Consider the following 25662-nt stretch of genomic DNA (forward strand, 5'->3'; position numbering starts at 1 on the left):
AGATGAGTGGCCTCCTCCTGTGCAGTAAGTAATTTAGTGGCTGACAGCCTCACCTCTTCGGTCTGCTGCTTATTGGCGTATTTTGTTAATGTTGCCCAGACTTGCATGAAGGTTTTTGATCCTTCCCGGAGACGCATGCAGGCCTGACACATCAGAACCACCTTCTTTGCCAGTCGCGTGAATGCTGAATGGTCCTGCCAAGAACAGGATAGAAACTTAACAAATCAGAACATCCACTGTGCCAGTCCCACAGCGGCAGTGCCAAACCTTTACCCTGGCTGGGCCCCGCAATCGTGCAGGGCTCGATACACCCTTTGCAGGCTGTCCGCACACACGTACACACTGATCATCACAAAGGGGTGGAAAGAAATTGTATTTATATAGCGCCCTTCATCAGGACATCCACAAGAACTTTCCAGCCAGTCAAGTAGCTCTGACCTGCGGTCTCTGCTGTGATGTCGGAATAGCGGCCCCACCAAGCTGGGCACCGCAAAATCCCACAAGCAGCAATGACACAGGAGAATCTGTTCTGGGAAATGTTGAGCGAGAGACACCTCCCCCCCAGTCTGCACCTGAACGTGGGGCCTCATTTGAGGGCACCTCGGAGAGTGCGGCACTCCCTCAGCCCCGCACTGGTAATGTCCGCCTGGATTCTGTGCTCGAGGCACGGGGAGGTAAGGGGAGTGGGGGAGGGGGCGAGGGGGAGTGGGGAGAGTGGGGGGAATGGGGGAATGGGGGTAATGGGGGAGTGGGGGTAATGGGGGAGTGGGGGTAATGGGGGAGTGGGGGAATGGGGGGAATGGGGGAGTGGGGGAGTGGGGGGACTGGGGAGGGGAAATGGGGGAGTGGGGGACTGGGGAGTGCAGGAAATGGGGGAGTGGAGGTAATGGGGGAATACTGGGAATGGGGGAGGGGGAATGGGGGAATGGGAGAGAGTGGGGGAGTGGGGGGAATGGGGGAGTGGGAGAGAGAGAGTGGGGGAGTGGGGAGAATGGGGGAATGGGGGAGTGGGGGGAATGGGGGAGTGGGGGGAATGGGGAGTGGGAGAGAGAGAATGGGGGAGTGGGGAGAATGGGGGAGTGAGGGAATGGGGGAGTGGGGGGAATGAGGGAATGGGGGGAGTGGCCGGAGTGGGTGAGTGGGGGGAATGGGAGAGTGGGGGAAATGGAGTGGGGAGAATGGGGGAGTGGGGGAATGGGGGAGTGGGGGAGTGGGGGGAGTGGGGGGAATGGGGAGTGAGGGGAATGGGGGTAATGGTGGAGGAGGGGAATGGGGGAGTGGGGGGTGTGGGGGGAATGGGCGAGTGGGGGGAATGAGAGAATGGGGGGAGTGGAAGGAGTGGGTTAGTGGGGGGAATGGGGGAGTGGGGGAAATGGGGGAGTGGGGAGAATGGGGGAGTGGGGGAGGAAGAGTGGGGGAGTAGGGGGAATGGGGGAGTGGGGGGAATAGGGGGGTGGGGGGAGTGGGGGTAATGGGGAGGGGAGAATGGGAGAGTAGGTGGAATGGGGAGTGGGGGAATTGGGGGAAATGGGGGAATGGGGGAGTGGGGGCCTGGGGGGAATGGGGAAGTGCGGGAATGGGAGAGTAGGGAGAGTGGGGGGAATGGGGGAGTGGGGGAATGGGGGAGTGGGGGAATGGGGAAGTGGGGGAATGCAGGAGTGGGGAGAATGGGGGAATGGGGGATTGGTGGAAATTGGGGGAGTGGGGGAAATGGGAGGTTGAGGAGTGGGAGGAGGGAGAATGGGGGATGGGTTAATGGGAGAATGGGGGAGTGGGGGGAATGGGGGAGTGGGGGAATGGGGGCGTGGGAAAGGGGGGAGGTTAAGTTTAATGCAACAGTCGGCAGTGTGCGCTGTACACTCTACCTCTTGGGGTGGGAGGTGGTTACAGCTGTATCATCGGGACAAAGCTATGGGGGATTTGGGAAATGGGAACACGGATTCAGAATTGAAAGCCCCAGGATTCTGTCGGCCGCTGGGAGATAGTGGGGAGGGAGTGAGGGTGCAGCACGGTGAGGTGGGTGGGGGGGCGGTGTTATAGAGAAAGGGTGGGTGTGATGGGGCGACAGGGTAGGGAGCAGTCACATCAGGGAGTGTGACAGAGAGTGTGTGACAGTGTGTGAGAGTGAGTGTGACAGGGAGTGTGTGACAGTGTGTGAGAGAGGCTGTGTGGGAGTGAGTGTGACAGGGAGTGTGACAGTGTGTGAGAGAGGCTGTGTGGGAGTGAGTGTGACAGAATGGGACAGATGTGACAGGAAGTGGGTCAAGGCTGTGATTGGAAAATTGCGTCCCTCCCCCACAGCGATATAAATTCCGGGAGTCTCCGTGGGGCTTGGGGATTTTGCCCCCTGGCCGCTTGTGGGACTGAGAATCTGAACAAATAGCAACTTCATTCTCAAACCTAAAGAGATATCGAGGCAGTAACTCACTTTGTGCAGGATCTGTTCTTGCTCTTGTTTAGCATCCTGCAGAGAGAGGAATAGAGAAACAGCAACAAGCTTTAAACAGAGAATACAGCCATAGAGGTTTACAGCATGGAAACAGGCCCTTCGGCCCAACTTGTCCATGCCGCCCAGTTTTTACCATTAAGCTAGACCTGCATTTGGCCCATATCCCCCTATACCCATCTTACCCATATAACTGTCTAAACACTTCTTAAAAGATAAAATTGTACCCGCCTCTACTACTACCTCTGGCAGCTTGTTCCAGACACTCACCACCCTCCATGTGATAAAGATATTCAGGACTAATGAAGATGGATAGAGGGTGGGGAACTGGGTTATTCATCAGAGCTGTGTACCTGGTAGCTTTGCAGGTGCTACTCTGAGTCCACCAGATATCTTTAAACAAGCCAACCCTAGTTTCTTCCAACATTTAGATTTTTTGATTTGATTTATTATTGTCACATGTATTAACATACAGTGAAAAGTATTGTTTCTTGCGCACTATACAGACAAAGCATACCATTCATAGAGAAGGAAAGGAGAGTGTGCAGAATGTAGTGTTACAGTCATAGCTAGGGTGTAGAGAAATATCAACAAAGTGCGAGGTAGGTCCATTCAAAAGTCTGACAGCAGCAGGGGAGAAGCTGTTCTTGAGTCGGTTGATACGTGATCTCAGACTTTTGTATCTTTTTCCTGACAGAAGAAGGTGGAAGAGAGAATGTCCGGGGTGTGTGAGGTCCTTGATTATGCTGGCTGCTTAATGAAAAATACATTAAATGTATTCTATCCCAGACTCCAGGACAAGGTGGAGTATGTTGGATTTGAAGGAGAGAAGCCTTGACTCACTCAGGGAGTTGGGTCGCTTGTCAGGAATGGCACTTGCGCAGTTTGGAAGTTTCTCCCAGAAGTGTGCACATTTTGGTGTTTGTAATTGGCAATGTTACGATGCAGAGGTGAGTCCCCTTTAACTCACTGGTAATAGTGTTTGGCAAGGTGTTAACTGTTCTACATTAATGGTTAAAGGTTCATTTACAGAAATACCCAACACTCGTTTTAAGAAAATAATTAACGTGTTATTTTTTAACCAACCGGGAACTTTAAACAAGTAATATATCGATTAAAGGGTCAGCTGGAATGCTGTTCAAACAAATACAAGGATCATCCATTACCAAAAAATAAAGTTTAAAGTTTATTTATTAGTCACAAGTAGGCTTACATTAACACCTCAATGAAGTTATCGTGAAATTCCCCTAGTTGCCACACTCCGGCGCCTGTTCAGGTCAATGCACCCTAACCAGCACATCTTTCAGAATGTGGGAGGAAACAGGAGCACCCGGAGGAAACCCACGCAGACACGGGGAGAGTGTCCGCACAGGGAGTGACCCAAGCTGGGAATTGAACCCAGGTCCCTGGCTCAGTGAGGCAGCAGCGCTAACCATTGTGCCACCGTGCCGCTCATTAAGATGTCGGAGCAGAAGTAGGCCGTTTGGCCCATCGGGTCTGCTCCGCCATTCAAAGAGATCATGACTGACCTACATTTGCCTGTTACTGGTTTCCAATCTGCCACCTCCCCAGTTACAATCACGGTTTAGTTTACATCCTGTGTACTTTCTCGATACCGGTTACCATCCGCGGCGATCCTGAGGGAGATGCGGAAGAAGAAATGTTCTGACCTTAACTGGAAGCAAAGTGAGACGGGCAACCGGAGGGGGTAAAGTGAATACACTTGACCTGGCACAGTAGTGATGCCAACCTAATGGCAGGAAAAATGCCACCTTATCCCAAGCCTGGAAGGCAAGGCTGGTGGCAGTATGAATGGCGATAGACAGAGACCATTACCGGCCAGGTATCGGGATAACCGCAGCATGAAGGGTATGATGGAACAGGAACTTGCTTGTTCAAATCATTCCGGGATCTGGGAAAAGGGAGTGGATGAGAGGAAGCGGCTGTTTAGGAAATCAGAGATCTGGTTGTCAGCTGAAATGACAAGAGGAAATAGAGAGGGTGGAGACTATTCGACCCATCGATCCTGCTTCACCATTCAATAAGGTCATGGTCGATCAGTTTGCGGTCCCAACTCCACCTTCCTGTCTCGCCTCCCCCCCCCACATAACCTTTGACCCTCCCTGCCCCCTTGACAAATCTGTCTAACTTGGCCTCGAGTGTATCCAATGACCCACAGCGCGCCCCTCCCTCCCTCCCCCCCCCCCCTACTGCTCTCTGGGGGAGAGAATTCTAAAGACTAACCACCCTCTGAGAGAATAAAATTCTCCTTTCTCTCCATGTTAAATGAGAGACCCTCTTATTCTGAAACTGTGCCAAAATCCACCTGCTGGGTGCGGGGGTATGGGGGGAGGGTAGGGGGGGGAGGGGTGTGGGTGGAGTTAGTTTTCGCCGCTAAAAATTTTCCATACTTGTCAGGGTTTTCTCTCCAGTGAAGGAATGGTAGGTAGTTTGCCCATCAAAAGAAAAAAATCACCTTGAATGGCCACAAGCCAATCTATTCCTGATGAGATGGAAGCCACATCGATGTAACTCTCCTAAAGGCACATTGGAAACATTGGCAGCGACAACGGGAAAGTGGGAATGGTCTTGGATCAATTGGAATATTTCCAAGTGCTAACACAGGCATCGTGGTCCAAATGACCTCCCTCTGTGGGTCACGAATGAAGCCCAATCCATCATGGAAACCAGCCTCCCCCATCCATTGACTCTGTCTACACTTCCCGCTGCCCCGGCAAAGCAGCCAACATAATTAAGGACCCCACGCATCCCAGACATTCTCTCTTCCACCTTCTTCCGTCGGGAAAAAGATACAAAAGTCTGAGGTCATGTATCAACCGACCCAAGAACAGCTTCTTCCCTGCTGCCGTCAGACTTTTGAATGGACCTACCTCGCATTAAGTTGATCTTTCTCTACACCCTAGCTATGACTGTAACACTACATTCTGCACTCTCTCCTTCTCTATGAACGGTATGCTTTGTCTGTATAGCGCGCAAGAAACAATACTTTTCACTGTATGTTAATACCTGTGACAATAATAAATCAAATCAAATCAAGATCAGGCTTTGCGGGGTGAGGGAGCAGGGGTGGTGCGGATTCCCTTTTGAAGATCGTTTTTTTCCCACAACTTCGAGTCACAGAGAGTCCTAGAACAATACAGCACAGAAACAGGCCCTTCAGCCCATCCGGTTCATGCTGGCTTAGCGCAACTTTGGTGGATCACAGAGGGATGGGCTCCAGCGGCAAGAATAAAGTTTGGTCATAAATGGATCTCATTCCAGCCACGTTCTATTATCGGATCAATAATTTGCCTTTACTTTTACGACCGATTTGGCCTGTTGCTGGGAGCCAGACTCTCCGCTGCTTTTCCTGGAGGATTCTGTGCTGTCCCCTGATGTGCTCATCTCCCCCACCTCTCTCCCCCTCTCTCTCTTGGGCTAAAACCTCCACATTGTCGCCTCTCTGTCCTCTCTCTCGCTTTTCCCTCCTCACTGCGATTTTCAAAATGCTAACTGCCGTTTGGAATTGGAACAGTCGCAGGGTTCTGTCTCTCTGTCTCTCTCTAGCCACCCCCTCACTGGACCCAAAACAGCCCCTGGAGAGCACTCTGCTCAGAGAGGAACCTCCTCCCTTGGGGAGGGAAATCCTCTCCCTTTCCTCGCTCTGGGATGACCCAGCACTATGGGAAAATAGGCCCTGATTTTAACACTTTTAACCACCCGTCTCTTGATCTGTCAATTTGAGCTAAGGTGTTCCAATCATGTCAGCAAGCCAGCTCCAATAAATAAAACTACACAGACAGAACTGCAATCAGCAATACCCAGATCGTAGCAATAAATCTCACTGTGCCAGAACCACTGCCAAATCAGACTATTTCTTTATTCATTCATGGGATGTGGGTGTCGCTGGCTGGGCTAGCTTTTATTACCCATCCCTAATTGCCCCTTGAGAAGGTGGTGGTGAGCTGCCTTCTTAAACCACTGCAGTTCCCGAGGTGTAGGTACACCCCACATTGTGTAGGTACACCCACAGTGCTGTTATGGACAGAGTTCCAGGATTTTTATTGGACATCAGTCCCTGAGGTGTAGGTACACCCACAGTGCTGTTAGGGAGGGAGTTCCAGGATTTTGACCCAGCGACAGTGAAGGAACATCCGATATATTTCCAAGTCAGGATGGTGAGTGGGTTGGAGGGGAACTTGCAGATGGTGGTGTTCCCATGTATCTGCTGCCCTTGTCCTTCTAGATGATTTGATTATTGTCACGTATTGGGATTTAGTGAAAAGTATTGTTTCTTGCACGCCATACAAAGCATACCGTTCATAGAGGAGAGTGCAGAATGTAGTGTTAGTCATAGCTAGGGTGTAGAGAATGACCAACTTAATATGAGGTAGGTCCATTCAAAAGTCTGATGCCGCAGAGAAGCTGTTCTTGAGTCGGTTGGTACGACCTCAGACTTTTGTATCTTTTTCCTGACGGAAGAAGGTGGAAGAGAGAATTTCCTGGGTGCGTGGGGTCCTTGAGTATGCTGGCTGCTTTTCCTGAGGCAGTGGGAAGTGTAGACAGATTGGAAGATGCAGTTGAAGGAGACTTGGTGAGTTGCTGCAGTGCATCTTGCAGATGGTACATACGGCTGCTACTGTGCATTCGAGGTGGAGGGAGCAAACATTTGTGGATGGGGTGCAGATCAAGCGGGGCTGCTTGTGAACTTGTACCAATATCAGTTTCAAAACAGACTTGTGCCAACGACAAGATGGTGACGAGCTGCCATCTTGAGCTGGTACATCTAGTGCAGGGAGGAAGTTCCTGGATATCGACTCAGTGACTATGAAGGCACACACAGAAGGATGTTGTGAAACTGGGAAGGGTACGTGGGAGATTGCTGCACTCCCGTGTGTCCACTGCCTTTGTCTTTAGCGTTGTTGAAAATACATTTTCTGTCAAAGCTTTTCGCTATGCACTCATCAGGACATTCGCAAGGATTTAATGTCAGGGAAACCAACAATTTCATACAATCTGAGAAGACTGGTTGGCAAGTGGACTCTGATTGACTAACGCATTGCCATGGAGAATGCACTAGTTGATGGCCACTGACAGTTAACCACCAAGCATTGTTTGAAAAGTTAAACCATGCAGCTTGACTCTGATTGGTCGAGACATCCCCCCACCCCCGCCCGAGGACTGAACCAGCGAATGGCTGTCACTTATTTTTGTTTCGCTGAAACAGGCCTTTCTTTCTAGGTTAGTAGTTTGTGCCTTTCTGAAGGGCCCCTTTTTGAATGGATCAGTGATCATGGACACACACACACCCACAAAGTAAGTCATACCAAACATGAGAATGCTGCAGGCTTTTGCGTAAATGGGTGAGCAAGTTGCAATTTGAGGACAGTTTCACTAATATGGAGTGACGTAACTCGCCAAGCCAGAGATAAACCAGTGTTAATTCACTTAGATGAGTGCGTGCCAACTAAACTTTTAGAATCATAGAATCCCTACAGTGCAAGAGGCCATTCAGCCCATCAATCCTGCACCAAAAACAATTCCACACAGCCTCTATCCCTGTAACCTCATGTATTTACCTTGCTGATCCCCGACACGAAAGGACAATTTAGCACGGCCAAACCACCTAACCTCCACATCTTTCGGACTGTGGGAGGAAACCCGAGCACCCGGCGGAAACCCACGCAGACACGGGGGAGACTGTGTGGAGTTTGCACACAGTCACCCAAGGCTGGAATTGAACCCGGGTCCCTGGCGCTGTGAGGCAGCAGTGTTAACCACTGTGCCGCCTTGTGGCATTATCATCCATTGCCAATCAGTTTATAGCTCACATCCCATGCAAACACCGGTTGGTCTAATCAATGTTAGGAACGGTCACACCCTATTTAAATGTTTAACGGGCTAATTTTAAGTTTCTCTTAAATATAAACGTCCCACAGGTGGGTTTCCTTGCCAGTACATACTATTTTGAGTCTCAGACCTTTTTGAGTCCAGAAGTTGCTAGGGGAGTGGGGGAGCCCGGTGTAATCTCCATCCAATTGTTGTTCTCAATTCCAATCCTACTGCAGAGCATTCGCTGTGATGTGACATTCTTGGGAACATCTTTCAGACCTGTGTAAATTCCGCACTGTTTCACTGTTACTTAATCATGCAAGGAATTTACATCATTGCAAATTGATGGAATATATAACGAAGTCCAATTGAAGGCTGTTCTGTAATAATGAGAATCGAATCAGAGATTACCAGAAGCAGAATGTGTTGGTGATGTTCCCAGACCAGGCTGCATTATCAATGGCATTAGACTCACCAACTGAGTCTGCATTCAATGCATGCGGGTCTCCCACTGCCAGGTCATCAGAGACATCATTTCCAGGGATGTTTGGGGGGTGGCAGGAGGGCGGTAGGGAGTGGAAGGCGGGCTGGTAGGAGCTGACAGCAGTTCCAGGGATCCAAGAAAAACAGGTAAGTGGGGCTGGGGTGAATTTTCTTTGTTCTTCAAGATGTGTCGGTTGTGTGGGAGACAATTTCTTGTGACACTATAACATCCTTCTGCAGCGACAGCAATCCCATCGATGCCTGTCACCCAAGTGGGAACAATATTCTCTCTGTTGCCTGTGAACGATGCTTTTGTTAACCATGTCTGAAGGTCTCCAACACACACCCCCCTCCCTCTCCCAAACACAGTCATCCCCTCTCAGCATGACACAGTTTAACTCAACTTAAAAATCCCAGTTCCCATTTTCCTCTTTTTATTTTTAATACAGTTCAGCAGTTTAAAAAAAAAGATCTTTGCAGTTCCTCCACCCCCCCCGCCAATACACACACACACACACAGTAAAGCAACGTGACACTAATAATATTTGCTGGTCATCTTACAGAGTGCAACGAGAGATAGAAATCATCGTGTGAATACACACCTCTTCCAAGGCACAAAACACAATTCCGTTAAAGAAAAAGGCACTAATTTGGTTCCTAATTCGCACCCCCTTTGCCTCTCAGTCGTACAGCCGTTAGGAATGCAGCATTTTCTTGTGCTCTTTGGTCTATACCTGGCCATACAAAAGGGGATTCCCTCAGACCCACGATCGTCGCCAGTCTGCAGAAGCTTCACAACAGCTGGAATCGAGACACAAAGGGAAATGTCTCCCATCCAGATGTGGCACGAGGGACGCAATAAAGGAGCAAGACACTGAATGGCACAGGCTTGGCTCTGGAATCGGACACGTGTCCTGCCGGAAACGCCCCATTAGAACGAGTCTTTTTATATACTTTGAATTAATTCTGGTTAAGGGGAAAAAAAGAAATGAGGGAATGTGGAAAGCCAGTCTCCAGTGGGCTGGTCTAACTTCAACAAATGCCGCTGTCAGTCTTTCCAGTGTGAATACCAGAGAGTATGAGATGCAGCATTAGAAATTATTCTGCAGGCAGGGTTATAGACAGTAACTGGTCCAGAGAAGTTTTTTTAAAAATAGTTCCCCGTCCCCTGAGGATTAAAAATGAACCGTAGCCTTGGATTGTTTGATTTCACTGTCTCTGGGGTTTGGGAGGGAGAAGTTAGTAAATACAATATACAATAATCAAAGGCTGAGCTATTGGAATAAAAATCATTCAGACTTCTTCGGAATCGAGCTGGGTTCTGCATTAGTTGTTTTCGAATTTGGAGTAGGAATTTGTATCTTTGAATAGACCTGAAATAAAAGCAAAAGTTAAAGTCAGGATTCTTTCTTGCACTTTCCATAAGTCAACCAAAACCCAATTCCCCTTCTGACCAGCTTCCCGATGGGGTTTCCAGTGGATTACAGCACTCTCTGGGAATGCCGATGGGATGGGCCCATTCATTCATTCAAAAGTCCAGGAGTTTATTAGCAGCTCTGTTACTCTCAAATGCCCGACTGGAGAATGAACCTCCCCGAGACAGGCATTCCTCTATTAACGGGACTAACAATCCAGCAAGTCTCAATCCAGCTGGGCAGGCTTGGAGGCCTTAAGAGGCTTTGTTCTCTCTCCAACAGGGCTGCAGGTTCTGTATTGCTTCCTACTCCCTCAGCCACTTGAACCTGTGTTTACATCCTTCCTCAGGTATCCAGTGTGTTTCTCCAACCCACTGGGGTCCAGTTGCTGTGTGTGCAAGGTATTCAAATTAACCTTGCAATCACACCATTTTACAGGATATTTGCTACCCCTTATCCTAGAACTGTGACCTCTTGTTCCAGATTGCCCCACAAGAGGAAACATCCTCGCCACCCTGTCAATCCCCTTCATCATCTTGTGCACCTCAATTAGATCGCCTCTCATTATTCTAAACTCCAGGAAGTATAGGTCTAAACTGCCCAATCTCTCTTCGCATCTCTGGAATCAATCGAGTGAACCTCCTCTGAACTGCCTCCAATGCAACTACATCCCTCCTTAAGTAAAGGGACCAAAACTGTACAGAATACTCCAGGTGTGGTCTCACTAATGCCTTGTACAGTAGCAGCAACACTTCCCTGCTTTTATACTCTATTCCTTTAGCAATAAATGCCAAGATTCCGTTTGCTTGTGTCGAGCATCAACACTGCCAGGAGGCCAGTGGAGCCACGTCACCCGTCATCGAGCGGGAAAACCCGAGGGTTTTCCCGCTCCTCCCGCTGTAACTTCCGGTGTTGCCAAAGTCAATGGGATATTGTCACATCTAGGTCCTGCTGTTCTGGAGACAGCGAACCGACCAAATGTCCACTGACTTTGGCGGGACTGGAAGATCCAGCCAGATCGGAGAGGCTGGAAATCCCAGCCAAATGTCATTTTATCCAGCTAGCTTCCCCTACAGATCTCATCGAGTGACTGCAATGAACCAATTACAGCGATGGCCTGCTTTAATATCTTGTCGAGGGAAACAATGCGCCGCCTCACCGTATTTCTTCCTGATTTCATCGTGTCTGATCTTCATTTCACTTTTCCTGAAAGATAAGCAGGCAGGAGCTTGAATCAACACCGAGTGATTAGGCCGAGAGCTCTGAACATTGCAGCTTAGTAATAGCACTGACGTTACACAGCCCGAGGGGTAGGGGGAGTTTTACTGTCATAGAATGCTACAATGCAAAAGAGACCATTCGGCCCATCGATCGAGTCTGCACTGACCACAATCCACCCAGGCCCTATCCCCATAACCCCCATACATTGACCCTAGCTAGTCCCCCTGACACTAAGGGGCAATTTAGCATGGCCAATCCACCTAATCTGCATGTCTTTGGAGCGTGGGAGGAAACCGGAACACCCGGAGGAAGAACACGGGGAGAATGTGCAAACTCCGCACAGACAGCGACCCAACCTGGGAATTGAACCCGGGTCCCTGGCGCTGTGCGGCAGCAGTGCTAACCACTGTGCCACCGTGCCGTCTCTTATTACATGGTCTGCAGAGGGCTGGTAATGTCCAAGACTGGGCTTGCCCAATCTAGCATTCCTGACTAAAGCAGTAGATTTAGCAAACCATTCGATTTAGTAAGGGATAGATTGCACGGAGTAGGAAGTGATCCTGCTCAGAAGAGGATCTGTAGTGCTGGCAATGAAGCCCAACTTGAAATCATTTCGCTGGCCTTTTCTTTCAGCTGCTCAGAGATTGAGCCACACCCCAGGACCAGAAGACGTCGGAGCAGAAGTAGGCCATTCGGCCCATCGAGTCTGTTCCACCATTCAATGAGATCATGACTGATCTGATGTGATAATCCTCAACACCACTTTCCAGCCTTATGCCCATATCCCTCGATTCCCTTGCTGATTAAAAATCTATCTCAGCCTTGAACATACTTAATGACCCAGCCTCTACAGCCCTCTGCGGTAAAGAATTCCACAGATTCACTACTCTCCAAGAGAAGAAATTCCTCATCTCTGTCTGAAATGGGTGACCCCCTTACTCTAAGGTTATGTCCTCTGGTCCCAGACTCTCCCACAAGGGGAACCAACTTCTCAGCGTCTACCCTGTCAAACCCCTGAGAATCCTATATGTCTCAATAAAGTCACCTCTCATTCTTCTAACCTGAGTACAGGCCCAACCTACTCAACCTCATAAGAAAATTCCTCCATAACCAGCATCAACCCAGTGAACCTTCTCTCGACTGCCTCCAATGCCGGTATATCTTTCCTTACATAAGGAGACCAAAACTGTTCACAGTATTTTGGGTATGGTCTAACTCGTGCCTTGTAACATTTTAGCAAGACTTCCCTATTTTTATTCCCTATTCCCTTTGAAATACAGGCCAACATTCCATTTGTCTTCCCAATTACCTGTTGAACTTATTTTGAGTCAGAGGTTTACAGCATGGAAACAGGCCTTTCGGCCCAACTTGTCCATGCCACCCAGTTTTTATCACTAAGCTAGTCCCAATCGCCCGCGTATGACTCATATCCCTCTATACCCAATCTTACCCATGTAATTGCCTAAATGCTTTTTAAAAGACAAAATTGTACCCACCTCTACTACTACCTCTGACAGCTTGTTCTAGACACTCACCACCCTGTGTGTGAAAAACTTGCCCCTCTGGACCCTTTTGTATATCTCCCCTCTCACCTTAAACCTATGCCCTCTAGTTTTAGATTCCCCTACCTTTGGGAAAAGATGTTGACTATCTCGCTGAACTATGCCACTCATCATTTTATAGATCTCTATAAGATCACCCCTAAGCTCCTATGCTCCAGGGGAAAACGTCCCAGTCTATCCAACCTCTCCTTATAACTCAAACCATCAAGTTCCAGTAGCATCCTAGTAAATCTTTTCTGCACTCTTTCTAGTTGAATAATATCCTTTCTATAATAGGGTGACCAGAACTGAATTGCACACAGTATTCCAAGTGTGGCCTTACCAATGTCTTGTACAACTTCAACAAGACGTCCCAACTCCTGTATTCAATGTTCTGACCAATGAAACCAAGCATGCCAAATGCCTTCTTCAACACCCTGTCCACCTGTGACTCCACTTTCAAGGAGCTATGAACCTGTACTCTTAGATCTCTTTGTTCTATAACTCTCCCCAACACCTGACCATTAAATGAGTAGGTCCTGCCCTGGTTCGATCTACCAAAATGCATCACCTCACATTTATCTAAATTAAACTCCATCTGCTATTCGTCAGCCCACTGGCCTAATTGATCAAGATCCCGTGGCAATACTAGATAACCTTCTTCACTTGGTGTCATCTGCAAACTTACTAACCATGCCTCCTAAATTCTCATCCAAATCTTGAACATATAAATAACAATTAGCAGTGGACCCAGCACCGATCTCTGAGGCACAACGCAGGTCGCAGGCCTCCAGTTTGAAAAACAACCCTCTACAACCACCCTCTGTCATCAAGCCATTTTTGTATCCAGTTGGCTACCTCTCCCTGGATCCTGTGAGATTTAACCTCATGCAACAACCTACCATGCAGTAACTTGCATGCCAGCTTTTTGTGATTTATGCATGAGGCCCCCTAAATCCCTCTGAGCTGCAGCTTTCTGCAGTCTTTCTTCATTTAAATCAGCTCCTTTAGTCTTCTTACCAAAGTGCATAACTTCACATTTTCCCACATTATATTCCATCTGCCAAGTTTTTGCCCACTCACCTGTCTATATCCCTCTGTAGACTGCGTCATCCTCACCACTTGCCTTCCCACCTATTTGGCAATAGTACATTCACTTCCCTTGACTAAGTCATTAATATATATGGTCAATAATTGTGGCCCCTGCATTTTGTGGCACAATTGTGACTTGGACGCGGGAAGTGAATGTATTATTGTCAAGTGGCACTCCACTAGTTACAGGTTGCCATCCTGAAAATGCCCCTCTTACCCCAACTCACTTCTATTCTATTAGTTAGCCAATCCTTTGTTCATACTACCTCCAACTCCATGGGCTCTTAATCTTAAGTAATCTTAAGCCTTTTGTGTGGTACCTTATTGAATGTTTTTTGGAAATCCAAGTATATTACATCTACCAGTTCCCCTTTATCTATCCTGCTCGTTACCCGCTTGTGGAGGTGCCTCCCCAAAGTTGCAGAGATTGAATGGCTTGCATGTGTAGGACACAGGGAATGAAATCCATGGGATCATCTGGATCTACAAGATTGGAAAGGTGTCCAAAATCTGTGGCAATCCAACACAAACAATGACCAACTCATTTTCCTTTCAATGCAGCGGTTTCAGCAGGTGACTCGCCACCACCTTCTCAAGGGGAAATCAGGGATGGACAATAAATGCTGGCCGAGCCAGCGACACCCATAATCCGCAAAAGAATGAAACAATGGCGTTTTTCTATTGCTTACCTTTCTTCCTGTCGCATTTTCCTCTGTTCTTTTTCTCTTTCCATTTTCTGATCTATTGCGTTATTCCTAAACAAATCAAACATTTTAAAGAGAGACACGCCACCTTCTTGAAATTTATTATTTATCCACACCTTTTCCGCTTGTTCGCTGGCAACCTATTTTCATCGGAACCTTCTCACCTAACATTTTTTTGATACCTTGTAGCATGGTGAGAGATCATTTGCGTTCCAATTGACAGCAATTACCAGGCACTTGCCGCAGTAACGAGCGATACTGGACCGAGTGAAATCTCCCACCATTAGGACAGGATAGTTTGGGTCTCTGCCTCAGATGGCCGAGTGATATTATCGCTAGACTGTTAATCCAGAAACTCAGTTAGTGTTCTGGGGACCCGGGTTCGAATCCCGCCACGGCAGATGGTGGAATTTGAATTCAATAACAAATATCTGAAATCAAGAATCTACTGATGGCCATGAAACCATTGTCGGAAAAACCCATCTGGTTCACTAATGTCCTTTAGGGAAGGAAATCTGCCGTCCTTACCCGGACTGGCCTACATGTGACTTCAGAGCCACAGCAATGTGGTTGACTCTCAACTGCCCTCGGGCAACTAGGGATGGGCAATAAATGCTGGCCCAGCCAGCGACGCCCATGTCCCACGAATGAATTTAAAAAAAAAAATTGATCAGCTGGGGCAATATGCTGTATTCAAAATTCAGCCAATAAAATCGCAGCTCCTGCAAAGTGATGCTCTCAACAACCATGCCCGCTCTCATTTCACAGAATCATCGAATCCCTACAGCGCAGAAGGAGGCCATTCGGCCCATCGAGTCTGCACTGACAACAATCCCACCCAGGCCCTATCCCCGTAACCTCGCATATTTATCCCACTAATTCCTGTAACCTATACACCTTTAAAGGTACAATTTAGCATGGCCAATCCACCTAACCCCCACATCTTTGGAGTGTGGGAGGAAACTGGAGCACCCGGAGGAAACCCACGCAGACACGGGGAGAATGTGCAAACTCTACGCAGACAGTGACCCAAAGCTGGGATTGAGCCCGGGTCTCTGGCGCTGTGAGGCAGCTGTGCTGACCAGTGTACTGAAGTACATCAGAGCAAAACATGGTCAATGCAGAAATACTGAATTTCATTGCACTTTGTGACGGCCAGTTCGAAAGGTTTGTAATATTCATTCAGATATTTTATGAATAAAACTATAAGACGTCAGGCAGCGATAATGGGAGCACTGACTATTTCACCAGCACTCTGGGTTTGGGGTCGAAGACCAAACACTCACTGTTTGCTCTTGCGACTCCTGCAGCAGCAATAGCAGCAGATGCACAGCGACAGGATGAGAACTCCCCCAACCACCGACATGGCAATGATCAAAGCCTCAAAGTTCACTGCAAAAGAGAAAAGAAAAGGGGGTTTGTTACACGTTCTCTACATTTGAAATGTAAACTGTTATTCAAGCTTTACCTCACACTCTGGAGAAAGAAGGGCTGTTTAAGGAGGGCTGCAGGAAAAGCCTGGGAACTACAGGCTGATGAGCCTCACACCTGTAGTGAGTAAATTGTTAGAAGGTATTTTGAGAGACAGGATCTACAGGCATTTAGAGATGCAAGGACTGATTAGAGACAGTCAGCATGGCTTTGAGAGTGGAAAATCATGTCTCACAAATTTGATTGAGTTTTTTGAAGGGGTCACCAAGAAGGTAGATGAGGGCAGTGCAGTTGATGTTGTCTACATGGACTTTAGCAAGGCCTTTGACAAGGTACCGCATGGTAGGTTGCATAAGGTTAAATCTCACGGGATCCAGGGTGAGGTATCTAAATGGATACAAAATTGGCTTCTTGACTGAAGCCAGAGGGTGGTTGTAGAGGGTTGTTTTTCAAACTTGAGGCCTGTGACCAGCGGTGTGCCTCAGGGATCCACTGTTATTTGTCATCTATATTAATGATTTGGATGAGAATATAGGAGGCATGGTTAGTAAGTTTGCAGATGACACCAAGATTGGTGGCATAGTGGACAGTGAAGAACGTTATCTAGGATTGCAACAGGATCTTGATCAATTGGGCCAGTGGGTTGACGAATGGCAGATGGAGTTTAATTTAGATAAATGCGAGGTGATGCATTTTGATAGATCGAACCAGGGTAGGACTTACTCAGTTAATGGTAGGGCGTTGGGGTGAGTAATAGAACAAAGAGATCTAGGGGTACAGGTTCATACCTCCTTGAAAGTGGAGTCACAGGTGGACAGAGTGGTGAAGAAGGCATTTGGCATGCTTGGTTTCATTGGTCAGAACATTGAATACAGGAGTTGGGACGTCTTGTTAAAGTTGTACTGGAACTTGATGGTTTGAGTTATAAGGAGAGGCTGGATAGATTGGGACTTTTTTCTCTGGAACGTAGGAGGCTTAGGGGTGATCTTATAGAGGTCTATAAAATAATGAGGGGCACAGATCAGCTAGATATTCAATATCTTTTCCTAAAAGTAGGGGAGTCTAAAACTAGAGGGCATAGGTTTAAGGTGAAAGGGGAGAGATACAAAAGGGTCCAGAGGGGCAATTTTTTCACAGAGGGTGGTGAGTATCTGGAACGAGCTGCCAGAGGTAGTAGTAGAGGCAGGTACAATTTTGTCTTTTAAAAAGCATTTAGACAGTTACATGGGTATAGAGGGATATGGGCTAAATACGGGCAATTGGGACCAGCTTAGGGGTTAAAAAAGGAGCGGCATGGACAAGTTGGGTCGAAGGGCATGTTTCCATGCTGTAAACCTCTATGACTCTAAATGGAAGTAAATAGCACACAGAGCCAACAGGGTCAGCTTTCCCCCCTTTATCTCAGCCAGCACCACACAGAAAATTCATGTTACCGATGTACAGAGAAACACTTTCCCCATTGGGGAGGGGGGAGGTGGGTTGGGGGAAAATCCAAAACAGCTGTCAAGGCAAGATGGCACAGCAGGGGGCACACAAAGACAGCCCTGGTCAATGAAGCTCAATCTACCAGGAAGTGAAGCAATCAATAAGCTTGAGCAAGTAGTTACAGGGCTCATTATAATAAAGTCCTGCTCGTTTCCCCTCACGTACGAGTATTTCAGTAGGTTGCACCCTGTGGGGTAAAGCACTGCTTGGAACCCAGCAACATTGATGCAATCAAGCCTCACCTCTCACCCGGAGCGCTGCTTTGGATAATTACATCATTAGCTCTAATCCTAACTTTCCCTGCAAACTCCCCGCAGCCAAAATTCCTTTCTGCAGAGGCCGGTTTCTGCCGGTCCACGGACTCCCGGTGACCTCCTCTAATAGTTTATTTCACTTCATTGGAGTGATCACACACTCGCCCCGACTGGCACCTCTCACCTTTGGCCACCATTTGCACTCTTCACCCCTTAATGACACCATTAACATTCCCCTTTGTCTTATGTCCATGAATCATAGAATCCTTACAGTACAGGAGGAGGCTATTCACCCCATCAAGTCTGCACTGACTCTCCGACAGCGCATCCCACCCAGGCCCCATCTCTATCCCTGTAACCCCACCTATTTACCCCCTAATCCCCTACACTTCCTGGGACACTGAGGGACAATTTAGCATAGCCAATCAACATAACCTGCACATCTTTGGACTGTGGGAGGAAACCGGAGCACCCGGAGGAAACCCACGCAGACACGGGAAGAACGTGCAGACTCCGCAGAGAGTCACCCGTGGCCAGAATTGAACCCGGGTCCGTGGCGCCGTGAGGCAGCAGTGCCGCCACCTTTATCAATACCTCCTTTGCCCCGTCCTATCCCTGGTCATCTATTTTTTCCCAACACCTCTCCCAACTATATGTTCTGTATATTTTTACCTTTCTTCAGTTCTGTAACGGAATCACTTAGATCTGAAACATTAACTCTGTTTCTCGTCACAGCATTTTGTTTTGATTTCAGATTTCCAGCACCCGCGGTATTTTTGCTTTTATCTTTATCATGGCAGTTCTCTATGTTTGTTCAAATCACCCTCCAGGTTGATGAGCTCTGATTATAGGGAGCTCTGTCGAGTTGGGACATTCCCCAAAGCATTTCCCTCTCCCTTCGATTCTCCAACCAGGCTCTGTAGGTTAACTGTTCACAAGCTGCTTTATGTACCTCAACCAGACAAGCAGCAAACCCACCTGTATCAAAACCTAAGCCCTTACTGGTGTGTCTGCATGTGTAGTTTTCAATGCATCAAACACAGTTGTGTATATCAGGAGCTGTGAATTGGCACAGTGGTTAGCACTGCTACCTCACAACGCCAGGGAACCGGGTTCGATTCTCGGCTTGGTCACTGTCTGTGCGGAGTCTGCACGTTCTCCACGTGGGTTTCCTCCTGCGATCCAAAAGATGTGCTGGTTAGGGTGCATTGGCCGTGCTAAATTCTCCCTCAGTGTACCTGAACAGGCGCCGGAGTGTGGCGACTAGGGGATTTTCACAGTGACTTCACTGCAGTGTTAATGTAAGCCTACTTGTGACAGTAATAAATAAACTTTAAACTTTGAGACTGAACTAATGCAAAAACTAGCAGTGCTTATTCGCAATTTGATTGCTGAGTGAGGAACCAAGTGAAAACCGATTCTTCATGGAGGATAAAAGCTCACTGAGACAATGGCACATTGCTTGTTTGAAGTGTGCACAGAATCCAGTCAACATCATGCTATGTGAAGCAATCTACGTGTTCCAACAAGTACTCCAACAAGTAACCTGTCCTGGTCCCCCCATGCCGACACTATAGTTAAGAAAGCCCACCAACGCCTCTACTTTCTCAGAAGACTAAGGAAATTTGGCATGTCAGCTACGACTCCCACCAACTTTTACAAATGCACCATAGAAAGCATTCTTTCTGGTTGTATCACAGCTTGGTATGGCTCCTGCTCTGCCCAAGACTGCAAGAAACTACAAAAGGTCGTGAATGTAGCCCAATCCATCACGCAAACCAGCCTCCCATCCATTGACTCTGTCTATACTTCCCGCTGCCTCAGAAAAGCAGCCAGCATAATTAAGAATTCCACGCAACCCGGACATTCTCTCTTTCACCTTCTTCCATCGGGAAAAAGATACAAAAAGTCTGAGATCACGTACCGACCGACTCAAGAACAGCTTCTTCCCAGCTGCTGTCAGACTTTTGAATTGACTTACCTTGCATTAAGTTGATCTTTCTCTACACCCTAGCTATGACTGTAACACTACATTCTGCACTCTCTCCTTTCCTTCTCTATGAAAGGTATGCTCTGTCTGCATAGCGCACAAAAAACAATACTTTTCACTGTATGCTAATACGTGACAACAATAAATCAAATCAAAATAATCTAACAATGCAGCACACCAGTTGTTTGGTGGTTAGCGTGCTTCAAGTTGACACTAACAGTCAATCAGAAATTTTAACCTGCTTTCTACATTCATTTGTATCGAGGTGGACCAGTTGAACGAGAATATTAGATTACCCTCTTGCAGAAACAAACAGACTTTGAACATACTTCAATCCAACTCCTACCCCCCCCCCCCCCCCCCGCCAACCTCACCATCACCCCTCAGTTTTCTATTGTGCAACTGCCTCTTTGTATGAACAATTAACCTCTCTAGAAAATCAACCGAGTCTTCTTGCTAAATGTTTCCCTGTAAAGCCAACAGCATCTACAAACACATATTAAACATAGAGCGCAAGGTGGAGGAAGCTTGTGATTGATAGAACCCTCTGCATGGTACTTTAGAGACTTTGATATTTTGTGCGAGTTGTTGCGAACAATGGGGATGTTATAGCCTGTGTTTATATTGTTGGAAATGGCTCATAAATAAAGAGAATCGATAATTCTGCCATTAGGATACGGACGTTGATTTTGGCAGTATGAACTCTGAAAGCCAACACACAGATGCAGATTCTTGGGGTCCAACATAGAAAAATGTAGAAATGCCTGTGGTAAGAAATTGTCCCAGTAACATAACTTTAAAAACAGATTTTCACTGCATTCTTACAAAGCCAATGCTCAGAGTGGGCTGTGCAGACCCAAACCCATCTCCCTGTTTACTCCAAAAGCCAAACTGAATCCAATTCATGGTCCCCACAAGACAGACAAACAAGATCCAAGCTGACAAGATAAGGCATTGCACCCGACCCTGGGCTCGAGTCAGGGATATAACTAGTTTGCCTGGTTTATCCATTTGTGTGCTTTGGATCAGCTTCATGGAGTGAGGGAGAGCACTTTTATGATACATTATCTTGCTGTATCTGCCCAGCAGCAGCATTGGTGTCATTCCGTGAATAGTAACGCTGCTGCATTCCGTGTACCCACACCATCTACACACACCCAGCCAACCTGCTCTTGCTCGTCTGAAAGTTGTGCGGTTGCATTACACTTTACAACACTCCCACTTCACTGATCTCTATTACACAGAATCAGAGGATTCCTACAGTGCAGAAGGAGGCCATTTAGCCCTTCGAATCTGCACCGACAGCAATCCCTCAAGGACCTATCCCCGTAACCCCACGTACTTACCCTTTACTCTCCCTGCCACTAAAGGGCAATTTATCATGGCCAATCCACCTAACCTGCACATATTTGGACACCAAGGGGCAATTTAGCATGGCCAATCCACCTAACCTACACATCTTTGGACACTAAGGGGCAATTTAGCATGGCCAACCCACCTAACCGGCACATCTTTGGACACTAAGGGGCAATTTAGCATGGCCAATCCACCTAACCTGAACATCTTTGGAGTGTGGGAGGAATCCAGAGCACCCGGAGTAAACCCATACTGACACGGGGAGAACGTGCAAACTCCACACAGACAGTGACCCGAGGTTGGAATTGAACCCGGGTCCCTGGCGCTGCGAGGCAGCAGTGCTAACCCACTGTACCACATCGCATTGCTGAGGGAGGCAAACCAGGGCACCCGGAGTAAACCCACGCAGACACGGGGAGAATGTGCAAACTCCACACAGACAGCGACCCAAGGTCAAAATTAAGCGCCTTTGTCCTGAACATTGGAGTTGGGGGGGGGGGGGGGGGAAGAGAGAGAGAGAGAGAGAGAAACAGAGGAGGAGGGGAGAGAGAACAAGAATTACAGAGCCAATGTGGTATCACATGGGCCAAGGAGACCAAGAAAAAGTTGGAGAAACCATACCATTCTTCGCCTCCCACATATTTAGACTAAATATAAATTAGACACAAACCAGTTACGTTCACTTGAATGTGTGAACTTAGCAAAAGTTTAAATGGCGATGTTTTCTTTTTGTGCTGTTCACTCCCCAACTTTCCCCTCCCATTTAGCAATCTTCAATCTCAAATTCAAATAACCACAGCTTTGAAAAGCTGGGCCGACACCCTAGGTGCTACTGAGGGAGGTGTTGTCTTTTGGTTGGGACTATTAAACCAAAGCCCTGCTCAGGGAGGTGCAAGAGACCTCCACCCGATATTTATCCCTCAACCAAAACCAGAGAGAAAAACAGATTACCCAGTCGATGCCTCCCTGCTGCGTGTGCGAGCTTGCTGTGTGCAAACTAGCTGCCACTTTCCCTATATTATCAAAATATAGTCGCGGTGGTAAAGTATTTCATGGTTGCAAAACGCCCTGAGACTTCAAAGTCATAAATAAATATAACTCTATAATTTATATCTTGCTATCTGTGAGCAGACAGCCTTCATTAATATTGCAACAGCATAATTGCAATAAGCTATTATAAGCATATTGTTATCCAATAGACTGTATGTAACAATCCCTGTGCCCACAATGCTATTATCCATTAAAGTCAACATATTGACAAGGATTACAATGCTATTTACCCCACAGCAAATGCTAAAAAGGTTTAGACTGAATTCTGCACAAGTGAAGGCAAGATACTGTGGACGCTGGAATCTGAAACAAAAACAGAAAATGCTGGAAAACCTCAGCAGATCTGACAGCGTCTGTGGGGAGAGAATAGAGCCAAAGTTTCGAGACTGGATGACCCTTTTCCTGCTAGAAATACCTACTCCTTTAAGACCCAAAAACAACGAGTGGGATTTTCATAGAATCCCTACAGTGCAGAAGGAGGCCATTCAACCCATCGAGTCTGCACCGACCACAATCCCACCCAGACCCTGTTCCTGTAGACCCACATATTTACCCTGCTAATCCCCCGACAAGGGGCAATTTAGCATGGCCAATCAACCTAACCCGCACATCTTTGGAGTGTGGGAGGAAACCGGAGCACCCGGAGGAAACCCACGCAGACACAGGGAGAACGTGCAAACTCCACACAGACAGTGACCCAAACCAGGAACTGAACCCGGGTCCCTGGCGCTGTGAAGCAGCAGTGCTAACCACTGTGCCACCGTGCCACCCCTAATGCCACCTTGCTTCCCATTAGTGGCCAATGACATGCAGCCTCAGCTGCCGTTAAGGGGGGCGGGAGGGAACTGTGGAAAATCCCACCCAATATCTTCTGTTCTGAAAGAGCCATTAGTGCCAATTCAAGTGTCTTATCAAATGCTTTTGGACGAGGGGCAGGTTTGTGTCCCTGCTTTGTAATGTCTTGACGAGGATGTAAAAGTTCTGAATGTAGGCAGGAGTACAAAAGTGTCGGATCCACACAGTCTTACAAATTTATGAGAATTCCTCTGGAAATCTGGTCTAATGCACCTTATCGAAAAAAATAGCAAGAATGGTGCGCGTTGGATACAGGATTGACAAGGGGACTGAGACAATCAGAACTAAGAGTGGGTTTAATGTACTATAAAACATCTGCTTTGTGATTCATAATAAATCCATCCTGTCCTGGTTTTCAGAATTAAACACCCTTTCTGTGCACATCTGCACCAATGGATGTTGCATTTATTGCCTCCATCTTCTTGGGATCACCTGACATCGGACTCTGCTTCCTTCCTGTCAAACCATTACTAAATGTGGGTACAATTCAGACCAATTCACCCTGCAGAACGCATCTCATTACATCTTTCCATGCTTCCCACTGTTCAACAGTGAAACTGACCCGAGGCTGGGATTCAACCGAATTCTTGAAATTAAAAAATGCCAAAGTTGGTCTACATTGCCAGAAACTACAAAAGGTCGTGAATGTAGCCCAGTACATCACGCAAACCAGCCTCCCATCCATTGACTCTGTCTACACTTCCCGCTGCCTCGGCAAAGCAGCCAGCGTAATCAAGGACCCCACGCACCCCGGACATTCTCTCTTCCACCTTCTTCCGTCGGGAAAAAGATACAAAAGTCTGAGGTCACGAACTGACTCAAGAACAGCTTCTTCCCTGCTGCTGTCAGACTTTTGAATGGACCTACCTTGTGTTAAGTTCATCTTTCTCTACATGCCAGCTATGACTGTAACATTCTGCACTCTCTCCTTTCCTGCTCCACATCTACTCTATGAACGGTATGCTTTGTCTGTATAGCGCGCAAAAAAACAATACTTTTCACTGTATCCCAATACATGTGACAATAATAAATCAAATCAAATCAAATGCATGAAGTCATCACAAATCAGTGGGGGAATTCGGTGACAGATTCTCTTGCAGAAGTTGAGGAGATCAAGCTGTGAACAGGGCTGTTTATAATGATAATGATGGAGGATAAGGGCCCCCTAGAGTGACACTGTTTCCCATGATAGCTCTGACATGTTAAACTCCGAACATTTAACACCAGCGCTTTTCACTTCCTCAGCAAGTTACGATCTTAGAATCTTACAGCGCAGAAGGAGGCCATTCGGCCCATTGAGTCTGCACTGACCACTATCCTACCCAGGTCCTATCCCCATTACCTCATGTGTTTACCCTGACACCAAGGGTCAATTTAGCATGGCCAATCCACCTAACCCGTACATCGTTGGAGTGTGGGAGGAAACCCACGCAGACACGGGGAGAATGTGCAAACTCTACACAGGCAGTGACCTGAGGCCGGAATTGAACCCGGGTCCCTGGCGCTGTGAGGCAGCAGTGCTAACCACTGTGCCACCGTGCTGCCCAAGTTGCCCAAGTGCGATTCTGCATTTCACCCCTGTGATCTCAGGTGGAAAAACATACAAGCGTGAAGCTAACTTCCAGATTTGCTGGAAAGATGGCAACTGCCTTTTGAAAACAGGCAGCGATTGTGCCAAATGAGTTCTGTTCCTCAAAACACAGTCACACCTTGCGTGAAACAGAGCTCTCTGCCACGCTGTAAGCAATTTTGCAACTCCGATAACTCAAGGGTATTGGCACCAATTCCGTTCCAATTGTGGTAATGGAACAGGCTTTATTTTGCCCCGACCATCGCACGCCACCCCTTAAATTCATCTCCAAGAAGGGAAACTCCTCAAATTACAGATGGAAACTCATTGTGACAAGTGGTTCAGCAGGTAGCAGCAGAACACTTTCAGGCTGCTTTTCCCCGTGTAACATCGAGATGAGGATGGGCAATTTTAACAATGTTCGGTCTGGGAGAACATCACACCCCTCCTGTTCTCCTCCGCCGTCCACACAGAGCGCACTTCAGAGATTACTGAGCTTAAAGTCAAGGCTAGCACTTGCACTGACATCTGATCCTGAATTAGGTAGCTTAACAGGAACCTGAACCTCTTTCCCACCACAATGCACAACAAAACACCATCTTAAGCTGTGGAATGTGCGTGCGGGTGTGTGGGGAACTCTGCAGTTCCTGAAACAGTACCAGGAAGGGACTGGATCGGGTGACAACAATTGCGGTAGAGGTGGGGACCAAATACAATGCCTTCGGTTCTTCCAATGGCGGGGGGGGGGGGGGGGGGGGCAAGGACAGATCGCTGAGGGGGGGTGGATGTTATGGCGCAGGGGGTGCTAAAGGGATGCGGAGATAATTTGGTTGCTAGCTCGGAGTAGACCCAAGTGAGGGCAGCCACACTGAATGGGAGGCGTGTCGCTGGTGAAAGATGGTGCTGGATGATGTCAAAGGCTGCGATGAGGGCGATG

At 47.6% G+C, this 25662-nt stretch overlaps 2 protein-coding genes across 2 annotated transcripts in view; both read right to left on the bottom strand.

Moving 5' to 3' along the window:
* The window catches only part of LOC144503908 (cyclic nucleotide-binding domain-containing protein 2-like), a 51964-nt gene extending 42113 nt beyond the window's left edge, over window positions 1-9851 (bottom strand). The window contains exons 1-3 of the mRNA XM_078228973.1: window positions 8427-9851; window positions 2429-2464; window positions 54-194 (exon numbers count right to left, since the gene is read on the bottom strand). Of these exons, the coding sequence (XP_078085099.1) occupies window positions 54-194; window positions 2429-2464; window positions 8427-8519 (270 nt within the window). The 5' untranslated portion in view covers window positions 8520-9851. The remainder of the gene's footprint in view (window positions 1-53; window positions 195-2428; window positions 2465-8426) is intronic.
* Window positions 9173-25662, bottom strand: part of LOC144503428 (pituitary tumor-transforming gene 1 protein-interacting protein-like) — a 53862-nt gene continuing 37372 nt past the window's right edge. The window contains exons 6-9 of the mRNA XM_078227735.1: window positions 16021-16126; window positions 14720-14785; window positions 11336-11382; window positions 9173-10134 (exon numbers count right to left, since the gene is read on the bottom strand). Coding sequence (XP_078083861.1) covers window positions 10088-10134; window positions 11336-11382; window positions 14720-14785; window positions 16021-16126 — 266 coding nt within the window. The 3' untranslated portion in view covers window positions 9173-10087. The remainder of the gene's footprint in view (window positions 10135-11335; window positions 11383-14719; window positions 14786-16020; window positions 16127-25662) is intronic.

Source organism: Mustelus asterias, chromosome 14, assembly GCF_964213995.1.
Source record: "Mustelus asterias chromosome 14, sMusAst1.hap1.1, whole genome shotgun sequence".
Classification (NCBI taxonomy): domain Eukaryota; kingdom Metazoa; phylum Chordata; class Chondrichthyes; order Carcharhiniformes; family Triakidae; genus Mustelus; species Mustelus asterias.